The sequence below is a fragment of the Egretta garzetta genome, unplaced genomic scaffold (genome assembly GCF_000687185.1).
Source record: "Egretta garzetta isolate BGI_Z169 unplaced genomic scaffold, ASM68718v1 scaffold230, whole genome shotgun sequence".
Lineage (NCBI taxonomy): Eukaryota > Metazoa > Chordata > Aves > Pelecaniformes > Ardeidae > Egretta > Egretta garzetta.
In genome coordinates, this window is record NW_009258281.1 from 805,570 (window position 1) to 818,896 (window position 13,327).

Sequence of the window (13,327 nt, forward strand, 5' to 3'; positions counted from 1 at the left end):
TACTGGATATTGAAAATTATTTTCTATAGCCCAGTAAATACAAATAAAAGAAATTAAGATTTAGGTTTCTAATAGACCTCAGAGAAAATTGAACTTTAATTACAAATGTCACCTAGAAGTAAAAATATGCACAGCCAGCATAACAAACAGAAACTTATTATTTCCATTAAGTACTTGAGTTTACTTTATCTGGCCATTTACTACTATATATCAAAGTTTCATTAAGACCAAATAACATACTTCGCAGCAAGTTTATAGTTTTCCAAATCTTTCCTCAAACTCATATTCTCAGCCTCAAGTTGCTGGTTGCGGGTATACACAGTTGGAACCAATCCAATGTCTTCGGCTGTGAACACACCTCTCTGTACAAGTTCATACCTAGTAGAAAAGAAATGGAGAGATATTTTATTCCATGCTTCCTTTTTCTCACTTCACTGATGTCTGCCTTCTCATGCTACATTTGCCTAAACTGGAATCACACAGCTATTCATCATCTCAAGGCATTTACTTTTTATGATCATTAACGATTAGCAGCAGCACTGCCCCCCCCCCAGCATTCTATTTTACGGCTTTTCATTCTAAAATGTATTCTTGTTCGTAATCGTCAAAAGACATGTCCTGTATAACACAGTACTTCAATTTAAACAATTGTTCTTTTCCTTCCTCTCTTCCAAATGGCTTAAATAAAAGACAGAAAACAAATATTGTTGCTCAAACAACATTTGTATATACTCACAGTCCTTTTTATTTCATATGTTCAAATATATGCAAGATTCTTTTTTTTTTTTTGAGGACTCCAATAAGACAAAGCTGCAGATAATCTGGATGAATGTTTCTATGAGCTATTTTCAACATGGAATACAGAGCTCACCTAGGGAAATTTCTTCATTCCTTCCTGTTTACTTATGGTGTCCTCTCCTTATTTAATTATATTTACCAATATTTACCTATTTTAACAGCCCTCGAGAAAACAAGATTCCGTGATGTAGAAGCCTGAAGGCTGCTTTAGTTAAATACTTGTACAGACTAACTTGCATTTTGAGAAGCAAAATAGAATCTGGAGCAGCATGTAATGCTGCGTAGCAACCTAGGAATCTCTGTAGCCCCTAGCCATAAAGTCTACTCAGTCTCCTATCTTTTAGGACTATCCATCTTTTGGTAGGATGCCCTAACATACAGTAAAAAGGACATAGGCATTGACACCATTCATTTTGTGCTTAATTTAAAGGCATTAAATACAGAGCAACTGTACCTAAGTATCTTCTATAAAAAAAAAAAAAAAAAAAAAAAAGAGTGGTGATACTAAAAAGCATTCAGAAAAGCTAAATTTTATCAAAAATATGTGACTGTCACTACACAAAATAAATGCTTCTGCAGAATCATGCTTGTTCAAGGAATGATTATAAGCTATCAGTTTCTCCAAGTATTTCAAAAGACACCAAGATTGAAGTCTACATATACGAACGTAAGATGCCTCTATGCAAGCAGACATTGCAGAGGTGATTCCAGAAACCACTACACGTACAGTACAGTACAAAGCATCTATATCTTCATCTCCTTCTGTCCTGGAAGACAGAAGAGCAAGACCTTCAGTTGCTATGAACTTTTATAGACCCACTGAAGACAAAGACATTGTGCACTGCTGTAGCCATGTTCAGCATAGGTTCAACGGAGCTATAAATAACTTGTATCAGATAAAGACAATAGCCCCACAATCATAATCTGTGCTGATCTTGACTGCAGCTGGAAGATGTTCTGGGTGGGAACTCACTAGAAGGAGTAATACGAACATGATTTGCCTTTTCAGGTGAAATATATGTTGACTGTGCATTATTTTCTTTTCCAAGTAATAAGGGAATGTGAAAAGAACAGCAGTAATTAGAGATAAAAATTATACTAAATGCTACCTCCTGTACTTGGACACAAGCAGCAGATTTGAAACTTGAAGACAGTAAGCACAGCATTCCTAGATCAATAAAACATGTTCCAGAAACAAAAAGCGTTTGTAGAATAAAGGATTCTTATTTCACAAGCAACTTCTAGTTAACATCCTCCAAAAAAATTAAGGGGAATCTTAAAGTCTTACGTCCAAACGACTTCTTACAGTCAGCTGCTTATCTGCATTCTGTGGATCCTTCTAGGAATGCTCATCCCTATGAATTAAGCTGTCGCTCACATTCATCTCCAGTAGATGAAAGGTTTTCAAAAAGTTAAACTGAACACATCCAAAGATAAATTCATTCTATCACATTTCATTTTCTTAAGCAAATTACAGTAGCAACAGGCTGTAACATGAAGAAAGCTTAGTCCTTTTTTTTTTTTTTTCCAAATAAATATTGTGAGCAGGCACAACTCCTATTGGAAATATTACAAATAAGGGCACTTCTGATTACAAATGACCACAACTCTAAGTACTCCTTCATTTGCCAGAAAGATTTCACCACTGAATGCCCTAACTGCACCTCATGAAAACCATCAAACTTCTGCACAAAGACACATCAGACATGGATAACTGATGAACTTAGCCTCCAGCAGAGTTAAGAACTCCAAAAGACAATTTTAATGAAATGCAATTAATATCAATACATTCACTATGCCCTTGACTACGAACACTACTAAAAATGAAGGCTTTTGTGCATGTAGCCAAAATGGAATAGAAAACCACACAACAAAACTGCATTGTGAAATCTCATTATCTTTCATCAGTTTAGTCCTGTAAAACTTCTAGAACTCCCACATACCTAGCCAACTGCCAAATAGCTATTGTTCGCATTTCTTTCCATTATAGAAGGGAACTGTGATGCAAATTAAATTAGTTAGTTCCATGCACACACAAGTATTTTTCTAAGCTTTTCCGAACAACTGATATTATTCTTGAATCGCTACTTAAAATTAACCAAGCATCTGGAAACCTAAGGAACAGATGGTCAGCTATGATTTTACAATCAAAGCCCAGTGCAGACTGACTAAAAATAGTACATTATTACTATATACATTACATTGAATTCAAGTTTCTGAGAGTTCTAAAAGAATCAGATTGCAGAGGCCCTGCAATAAACTAACTGATATGTAGTCCAGGATAATCCTTTACCAAGAGATAACTCACCTCAAGATGCATTCAGGGATTAAAGTGTCAAGTTTTAGCTTTTACAAGAACTTCTCGCTGAAAATTATCGTTCCAATTGATAACCTCTTAAACAGTTTCAACAGAAGGCTAAGAAAGAAATGAGCACAGAAAAATAAAGCACCTTTTTGCCCTAGTGTACTCCTCCAATCTATTATGGCATAGAAGTAGAAAATTTATATTATCATGTTATACTTGTTATGTAGGCAAGAAAGTAGGTATGTCCACGTGGCTTTTTGCAAACCAAAACCAAGGTTAATTCATTTGTGTTCTGAGCCAGTTCTAATTCAGAAACTGAATCTGGTCTAGCGTGATGCTGTCCTGGAACTGATAGCCCTCATTTCTCTCAGGATTTATGAGCTCAGAGCACAATGTACATCAATGTGACCGTATGATCTCCAGGCCAAAACTGACACAGAGCAGAGGAAACTTAGGCCTGCCTGAATTAAGCAGATTGTTTCCACTGTCTTCGGGGAGTTGTGACATGGAGGATCATAACCTATATCCATTTTCTTCATCCTGAAAAAGGAATTTTTTTGTATTGAGTCTACCTTTGTGCTCAGAGAAGATACAGTAACTTTTCTGCATGTGCTACGTTATGCACAACCCAGGCAATCTTTGCAAGGCATACACAAGACAGGCATAGCTTTTAAGGTTGCTTGGTCACATAATTTTATTCATAATTTTAACCACATCAAACAGAAAATAATTTTCAAATCATGTTTCCATAATTAGTCTGCAGCTCTCCTTTTACTCACAAGCTGAAACCCTGACAGGTCTCTAGAAACACTTAGTCAGAGATTACCAGTCCAATGAGCATACTAACTAATCACAGCAATTGCTCCATGCATATGTGTGAACAGCAAATGATTCATCTGCTCATCAGACTGGCAGCATGCTGCCAGCAGCGGTGAGCTCTTTGGGACTAGGAGGTATAGACTGTCAGATGCATGAATTTACAGCTGATCAGCCCTTGCACTTGATACTCCAAAGCTGTCAATCCAGTATCTTTCATAAGCAACAAGAGCACTATAAAGTCTTGTTTATCAAATGAATTGAAAATTTAATGGTAAATTGGATATTCTAAAAATAATTTCAGTCCAATTTTAAGTTCCTTAAAGTATAACCTGAAGAAGAAAGTGTATGTGCAAAAAAACCTACATAAGTAAAAAGGAAAAAATCAATACAAGTGTGGTAAAATTATTCATTACATCATAGAAAAAGTGGATTTAGCTTAAAATAAAACATGTCAAATCATGACTTTTTATACAGCTGGACAGAATAACAGAATGTTTTCTCAAACTCTGAAATAAACACAGACAATTTGGTCCAATTTAAGTGGCCTTTAGATCTCAGACAGACAATTATTTCAAAGCAAGGCTTTTGATAAATTTTCTCTACCTTAATTAATTTCTCATTTTAAATTCCATTAGTACTTGATCACCACAGCATGAGAGCGAGAGTGTCATCCCAATACATAATGAGGAACCTGAGTACACTAATCTGCTCTCACTTTCATTAATATTGTAAATTATCTATTTCAAACCAACATGAAACATTTTGAAATAAGGTATTAATGCAGCAAAAGTCTCAATACAGTAAGATTAGATCCTGACATGCTGAGCTCATTTGTAATGCTACTGAAATTAAAAGTATTACTTATAGAGAAAAAATATATGTATAGTAAGGATTTACAAGATAGGGCCTGCTAAGATGTACTCGTACTCTGTTAAAAAGCAATTTGAATTTTGCCACTGATATAAATTCAGACTCTTAAGTGCTTCAGAGAAAGCTGTGGTTTCATAAAAAGGTCACTATTTATATCTGTCTAGTATTAATTATCTTTTTCCATAAAAAGTGTTAAACAACTTCTAACCTTAATGCTATTCACATCAGTTCTTTTGTTAAAAAAGAATACAGAACTATAGTGCTCCTTCTCTAAGGAATCATTTAAGTCACATTGTTATGCTATCAAAAGCCACATCATCATTATTTCCAAAAGCAACACCTGACTGGTGAGCTCTACACTAATAAGACCACAGCCCTGCAAACAGCAGCAATTATTTCCTCATTAGAGAATATTTCTAAGAAAATGTAAAAGCCTCAAGGCTTTTGTAGGAAAAAATGTTTCTAACTTGTCAAATTTCCTAATTTTCAAACTAAACAATTTCAAAAGATGTTATTAACAAAGCTCTGAAGCTCTGATGTTTAAAGACTGACTACAAGATAATTCAGAGGTGTTTCCATTTCTCAGAATCTTTCCAATGTAACTTGCAGATTCAAAGCAAGCTTGTAGCTGAAAGTTTTTCAACAGAACTTTATGATAAGCACAATATTTTGCTCCAAAATAATCCAGCTTTCCTCTCAAGCTTTGCAGCACTCCTAGCACATCATTCTTAATCAGTATTTCAAAAAGAATACACCCTGTGGGATTCTATATGTGAAGAGCAGTGGAGGAAGTGGAGTATTTAGACAAAGCTGCATTTTTAAACTTCTGTGAGAAGTATGGACAAAATCTCTGCAATCTATAAAAGCTGGGGAAAAGAAGACGGCGACAGCTCAAGAGTTTGCTCTTCTGATTACTATATGAATTAAATTTAAAAAATAAAAACAACAAACTAACCAGCCATATTATTTTGACTGACATACCGAAAATTATCAAGTATCAAAAATGTGTTATTATTATACTTCAAAATACAATGTACCTATGATGAATGTCCAAAAATACCACAACAAGTAAGGTGAAAATAACTATACCATACTACAAAACATTCAGTTTTTAAGCAGGCACCCTGGTTCTGGAAAGCAAGAAAATAACAAAGCCACACGATTTCTCAGCACTGCTGAAATGAAATGCTGCTCATCGTGCATTGGACTCATTTGATCCAATGATGACTTCTGCACTTCAGCTGGTTTCTAGTTTTTGTTGGTAGTCAGTGGAGAGCAGAATATACTTTTAAAAAAATATAATTTAATTCATTTCATCTTAAAGGAGATGGCTTAAACAACTCAAATGAGCTGCATCCCGAAAACGAGTATTTGTCTTCACTGGTCACAAAAGATGCCTTGGATGACCACTTCAAGCTTTTAAATGTCTAGAATTAAGCAAAATGTTTACAGTCCTTCAAAGGTACCTCTTTAGGAGATCCCTGGAGTCAGCTTTCTTGAAAGTCTGTCCTTGAAACAATAGTTTGCATCCTCATTCGCAACATATATATATTTATTTGGTAAAAGACTACGTATTTAATAATGACTTGTACTCAGAAGAGTTTTCTGGAAATATATCCTGAAATACTGTAAATATTTGAATCCCAATTCTCCCTAATTCTCAAAGTAACACGGTCACTTAAAATATTTTACCATTCAGTTTGGAAGCAGTCAAGGGTTCTGGACATTCCCAATCTGACCAGGAAATTGCAGAAGAAGTCATCCATTGCTTCAGGTATTTCAGATACTGATTTCTCGGAAGTCAGAACTGATTGCAAAGCCTGAAATTAAAATTTTATAATAGTTACTAAACCTACAAGAGAAATATAATTATTGTGCCTTCTATTTCTGAAGTCATCTAAAGTCACAGATCTACTGGAATATAGCTGAATGTTTCCCTTGTCTTTATTGATCAGATCTGTAATTACTGATCCATCTAATATCAAAGGCTGGGAAATGTTACAGAGAAATAACTCAAAAATCATCTGATTTAAACAAGTATTCTGAACCTGACATAACCTGATATGGACTTGAAACTATTTAAACTGATGGTTAATCTTCTGTCACTGACCAGAAAGAAAATGTTAGTTCTCATACTCCTGCACCCTGAGAAAAATCAGTACTTCATCTAACTAAAAATGCAAAAGCCCAAGGTGTTAGAAAAATGCCTTGTGTTCCTTTTGTAATGATGCATGCAATGGACAGACTAAGAAAACTGCATCTCCATCATCAGGTCTCTTAGGAAGTCTCACAAAGCTCAGTTCTCCCTTTTCTTCTCAACATCCGTATGCAGACACTGAAGGAAGCTGCCAGACAACACTGCTACAAGCCTTAGCAGAATGCAGATGGTGCACTGAGGCTTCATATGCAGCTCATCCAGTGCCATCAAGATAGACAGGTATTCAGATAAGATCAGCTCATGGGTCAAGCACAGTTGCCAAAAGCGGATTCAAAACAAAACAGAGCAATCCTACTATGGAGGGGAAAAAAAAAAAAACCAAACCCAACCCTTTCACAGCTTTCTGTTGTAATGCAAATTTCTTTCCTTCATCCAACCCCATTAAGCTCTCCTAGAGAGATTTCAAGATACAAGGAGGTATGAAAAAGTATACATGACCCCCTGCAAAATGAACTTAAAGATAACCAGATGAGAGGGTCTGCCACAACTTGGCAGCCAAAGAGGTGGCATTAATTCATTCAAGACTTCAAATGCATTGCAGTGATTTGATGTACCTAAATATGAGGGTCTCGGCATTTGGGAACTCCACGTGGGCGCAATGCTACAATGGACTTGCTCAACAACGCAGGCTACTAAGGTACTGCACATGCCTGTCCTCCTGGTGAGAGGATGACAGAACAAACGTGGACTTGACAACTATCACTTAGTGTGCTCTAGAAAGAAACTCAGGTTCTGTGACAACATGAGCTACATATTATTTAAAAAATACCACTGTAGAGAAGAGAAGTGGAAACAGCTTCCATACATGCCTACCTTCTTCACTTCAACACTAGCAAAACTGAAAAAAATTTCAGTGAGATATTCATCAAGACATGCTAAGGGCTGTGACTGCAAATTACTTCCTCCATTCATTTAAAAAAGAATCTGTAGGCCAGGGATTTTTGATAACTCCATCCGTTTATGGCTTATTCATGTCCTTAGTGAGAGCTCTATCAACATGACTGCATAAATTACCCAGAAACAAAGGCATTTCTCTCAATAAAATAAAAACACACAGAGAAAATGTTGTGTTTAATCCAAGCAACCTATCTAATATAAACAGAAAGAATTGTACATGTACGATCAAGGCCACGTAACACTGTATTATGAATAATAGAATATGCGAAGTGCAATGTAATATTTAGCATATTTTCATGACTAGAGATACAGTACATCAGACAGGTCTATTTTCTAATTGTGGTAACACAAGAACCAAAGAGAGTACATCTGCAGACATGCAGCTGCATCCCTTTTCTTGCTTCTTTTCTTTCTTCAAGTGAGGCAAACATCTACTACTGTTGCTTGTAGTTTCCCAAACACATCTATAAAGTCAGTCTTTGGAAGAAATGACACCGCTTGATTCCCTTAATAAATGGAAATACGATAGGAATTAATTTCATCTGTGCAGAAGAGGTTTTATTAGCTAGATACTAGCACTGAGAATCATGTCAGGAACCGAAGCTCAAGCAGGGAACAATATACAGAGGAAATGAATGCAGTCTAACAAGCACAGTGTTCGAACAGGGCCTCAGGAAAGCAGAACTAAAATCCTAGCTTTTCTGCAGACTTTGAGAGTGAGGCTAACCACTTTCTTTATCTTTACCTTGGATGACTACCCATAGAATGCAATAACAATAAGGTTTTGTATATATTTACCTACTGAGAAATGAGGAAATTACAATGTTAATTAATGCAGTGCAAACAGACGCCCTAAAGTAGATATATAGACAAAACCACCTTATTAAAGGATTCTGACCAGTAAGTCAAAATAAACAAGCTAAATATTTGCTTTGTTAAATATTTGTTAAACATTGCTTGGTTGTTGGTTTTTTTTTTAAGATCTTCAAAACATTTTGAGTGTAAAGATTGCAAATAAAAAATAAATTAATTGCAAAAAGCTTAACCTTAAGGATTTCCACAATACTTGCAAGAATTTCTGTCCAATGAAGAAAGATGAACACCAAATAAATTAATAATTTCTCTGGAAAACAAAATAAGATGTTCTTGCAAAACTTACTGAACTAAAAAAGAATACAAAAAGTGAATTCAAGGATTTTTTAACACATTCAAAAAAATTAAAAATCAAACCTACATAAAATATAAGGTTAATGAAGGACAATGTAACTTCAGATTATCATTTGGGGTATTAAGAAAATAAAGATCCTGGAATGGAAGTATAATAGCTGTAACTACTGAAGTAAGCATTTCAGCCAGCTTCCTTTTGTGTGTGTGGCTTTCCAGAAGTTCTGTATGTTTTCCTAGGGTCCCTATCAGCTGAAGATTTTCTGTCACGTGCAGAATACTCTTCTGCTTGTGTTTAAAAATAATTTATATTACTCTACAATGTCTCAAAACAAGGACAAGAGGAAAAAAAACCACGAGTTGCAACTGAAAAGGACAAATGATGACTAGAACAGGAACAGTAGGTAGAATCACTGCTATCCAAAGCATGTGTTGCCCAGCACAGCTGTATGTTGAATCAACTGCCATTTCACCTCCAGACTAGGGGAAAATGATACTTAGATATTAGAGCTCCATTACCCTCATTTCCCTGTTGGGATCCAAACAAAAACGTGAACTGTAACTGGTGAGGGAGCCTCAAACTCCTTAGATACCACCAGTTTTACAACATCTATGCAGCGATCCAGAAGGAAAGAAAACATGTCTCAATATACCCTGTAGAAACACAGCTTTAATTCCTACACACCAATTTTATTTAAACAAACAACAAAAAAAGTTGAATAGCACTATCTCTCATTTGCTTATGTTTGCTTTTCATTTAGTAATTAATGCTAATTACTTTGCAAGTAAGTTTGAAAATAAGCATTTTTGTTAATTTTCCTGGTTATACTTGACCTTTTTGCAGAGCATAAAAGAACCTAGTTACTATAAATATCCATAGTTTCTGAATTGAGTATCTGCATTTGGCAAATTGCTTAAATATTTCTGGATGCTCATTTGACCCGTACCTTCTCTACAGGATTTCTTTTCTTAACCAAAAGATTTGCATCTAATATTGAATATCACAGAGTACCTATTCCAGGATACAGTTACTATCTAATTTAACCTGTTTTAGCCAAGATTAGAAGCTAATAATTGAAAAAGCGTAACCAATTATTTATCATGTGAAGGCAGCCTTCTACTATGTTTCTTAGCTCAGAGTTTGGATATTGATTTAATATTAATACACTGGAAACCGTGCTTCTAAGTTGGGTCACCAAAAGCATTCACTGCAGCACTTGTTTTTTTCCAGTGAATTAGCATTAAACAATGTAGTCACTGAGCCTCACAAAATATACAGTAAATAGTTACGGAGGCTGTCAAGGAACTATAAAGTATATTGAAACATTTTTCTATTCATGCCTTTCTGTCCAAAGGCTGGAAATGTTATTTCATTCAAGTTTCATAATTATGGAAAAAAGAAAGTGAAACCTCCAAATAATGAGTCAAGAAGCATGAAGACAGGCATCTATTAGCGTAAGCATAAAATCAAAGAGAATTTGAGTTTAAGCACACATATTCTTTTTTTTTTTTAAGGAAAGGTAACATTTTCTTCAGTTTGATTAAATGAGAGAGATATTAGCATATTGTTTCCTATCACTCAACAAATCAACAGAGGTAAAATTATTTAAATAGAGCACTATCAAAAGATCAATATATTAAAATGTTCTTCCTTGTTTCACTTTTTATTTGAATGTCAACTCACACAGTAAAACAGACATAACTTCAGTTAACCCTAAAGAACACTATGAATTTCCACTACTTGGTTAACTTTAAACATGTTCATCCTTTAAAACTTCTACCATCTTTCCCTTAATTTTGAATGTTTCAAAACACGTAAGACTCCAGTATTGTCAATTTTCATTCCAAGCATGGTCTAAAATACAAAACTGATCTGTTGATATGCACTAGTGCAGAAGAAAATGCACATTTCTTCTCCATTTTGATGTTAAGAATCATTTAGATAAAATTATCTTTTCATCATTAATCATTTGCTTTTGCAAAACAATGACTATGACAACAGCTTACTGACAAGGCTGTAAGATAGCGGTGATATTAGAAAAACAGCATGAAAAAGCACTTGTCCATTAGATTGTTGTAAGTACGTAAATTCAGGTAAATCCTATTTTGGAAAATGCAATACAACAATCCCATTGTGTAACTCTGAACTATTACTACATGATTGTTTTGAAAACAAACTGTAAATGCAAGAAGTTCCAAAAACTAATTGTGTAAAATGATTGATAATTTCATTAATATTTTGATTTAACATAGTTTTACAGCCCATTCTTTATTTTCAATACATGAATAATCATCTTCAGCAAAGTATTAGAGTACAAGCTTCTTTGGGTCTTAAGCATATAGTTTCTTTCCTGTGTCAGGGATCACACTCATTCAATCTACTTGGGTAAAGAAACAAACCCTAAAGTATTGATACATTGTCATAATATTAATATATTTTAAATTATCTATCTATACATTTGTTACACATATTTGCAGTATCAGGTTGTTTACAGAACATAAAATGAGCAAAAGTTAAGGAAGATGAAACCCAGGAAACAAATTGCTTTTTCCACTGGGGCATATGTTTACACCTAGAAACTTCTAAAAAATAAGCAGCAACCTTTTCCACACAAATATTTCATAATTAAAGTAAATTATGGTATGTAAATTTTAAGCCACTAATGCCAACTGAATTACAGACAGAGTCTTAGAATGTTTAGGAAGTTCTTACTAAAATTTGAGCATCTTCAGCCTGCTCTTGAATAGTCTGCAAAGCCTTTGAGAGATCCTCATCATCTTCCTGAAGACTAAATTCATCATCGGACAGAACCTAAATGAAATTACTTAAAGTTAGGTATCAACATATTTTCTACATCTTTCTTTCAGAATACAACCGTTTCCATTCCCAGTACAACTACTGAAAATAAACTCATTCTTGTTAAAATAATATTTTGCCATATTTAAATAGAATATATACATTACTGAAATATTCATTATAAATAAGCTGAAACATCTAAATAGAAATACCTGTATCTTTAAAAAAGTATTTAACATTCAAATGAAAGTAAAACATAACGAGTCAACAGACACTAAATCCTCTCTTGAAAATAAAGATATGCCTAGCATCATCACACTTTTATAAAAGGAGATTCGTGTCATTTCTCCTGGGATGTTTTTGTGACTGATGAAGTAAAACAAAAGAATGAAACATGAATACTCTACCACATATATCAGAAGATTATCAATTTAGTAAATTACCTCTTCATACTGATAATCATCTCTAGAGTCGTCTGTTATGGTAAATTCTGCAGATTTTGTTAAGTCTGAAGCAGCTGATGCATGTGATGAGTTCCAACTTTAAAAAGAAAGTATCATAAACCAACCATCTATAAATCTGTTATCACCACCTTCGCCCTTTTTCTTTTTGACGCAACACTTTACACTTTTGAGGCTTCTTTCAACCTTTAGGTGAACGTGCCCAGCTCCAGTGAAAACTATGTGCAGAGACAGAACTTTGATTCAAAGTTTTTATAGCAGGTTTAAACAGCATTAAAATTTGCCTCATCAGATCTGTCGAAGTTAGAAGTCAAGCACTGCTAAATTCTGCTTTCACTTGCACAACCATCATACTGAACTGAGACTTCCACAGACTTTATGCTCCTAAGCGTAACGAACTCCATGCTCCCAGACTATGGCAATTTTTATCAAATGTAGATGTACAATTTTCAAACACAAACACCTGAGATCAAACACTGAATGCTAGAGACCATTCATGGAAGCTGATACAAGTGCCTTAATTACAACACAGCTACAATAAAAAGCTAAGGAACTTTCAAAATGTAAAAATTAATTTGGAAATTATCTACAGTTCCTTCAAATGCTTTCGAGTCAAACTTTTCATTAAAAATAACTACAAATGGTGTCAAATGAAACACAAATAAATATTTCTTCATCCACTAGCCTCACAGCCCATGAAAGTATAACGAAAACGTTTTTAGCAAGATGCTCTGTTGACAGTTTTCCTAGGAAATCAGTTAGCCTACAAATGACCCATGTAAATAAACCAGAAATTAACTTCTGAAGAAAAGCTGGCAATTCAGTACTTCACACACATCAAATTTAAATAGTAACTTCTACATAAAGAGAAAAAAATTTGCATGATTTTCCAGCTTTGCATCAAGTTTCCCAAATCTGAATTATTCTCCTAAAAACCAGCCTTCTTGCTACAGTTCTCACAGTACAATATATGTGTAAAAGAATCATCTGTATTCAAG

The 13,327-nt window shown here is 34.5% G+C and overlaps 1 protein-coding gene across 1 annotated transcript in view; it reads right to left on the reverse strand.

Moving 5' to 3' along the window:
• Nucleotides 1-12,733, reverse strand: part of SPAG16 (sperm associated antigen 16) — a 416,421-nt gene extending 403,688 nt beyond the window's left edge. The window contains 5 exon segments of the mRNA XM_035891998.1: nucleotides 241-378; nucleotides 6,485-6,612; nucleotides 11,785-11,883; nucleotides 12,312-12,408; nucleotides 12,684-12,733. Coding sequence (XP_035747891.1) covers nucleotides 241-378; nucleotides 6,485-6,612; nucleotides 11,785-11,883; nucleotides 12,312-12,408; nucleotides 12,684-12,733 — 512 coding nt within the window.
• Between the last annotated feature and the right edge of the window lie 594 nt (nucleotides 12,734-13,327).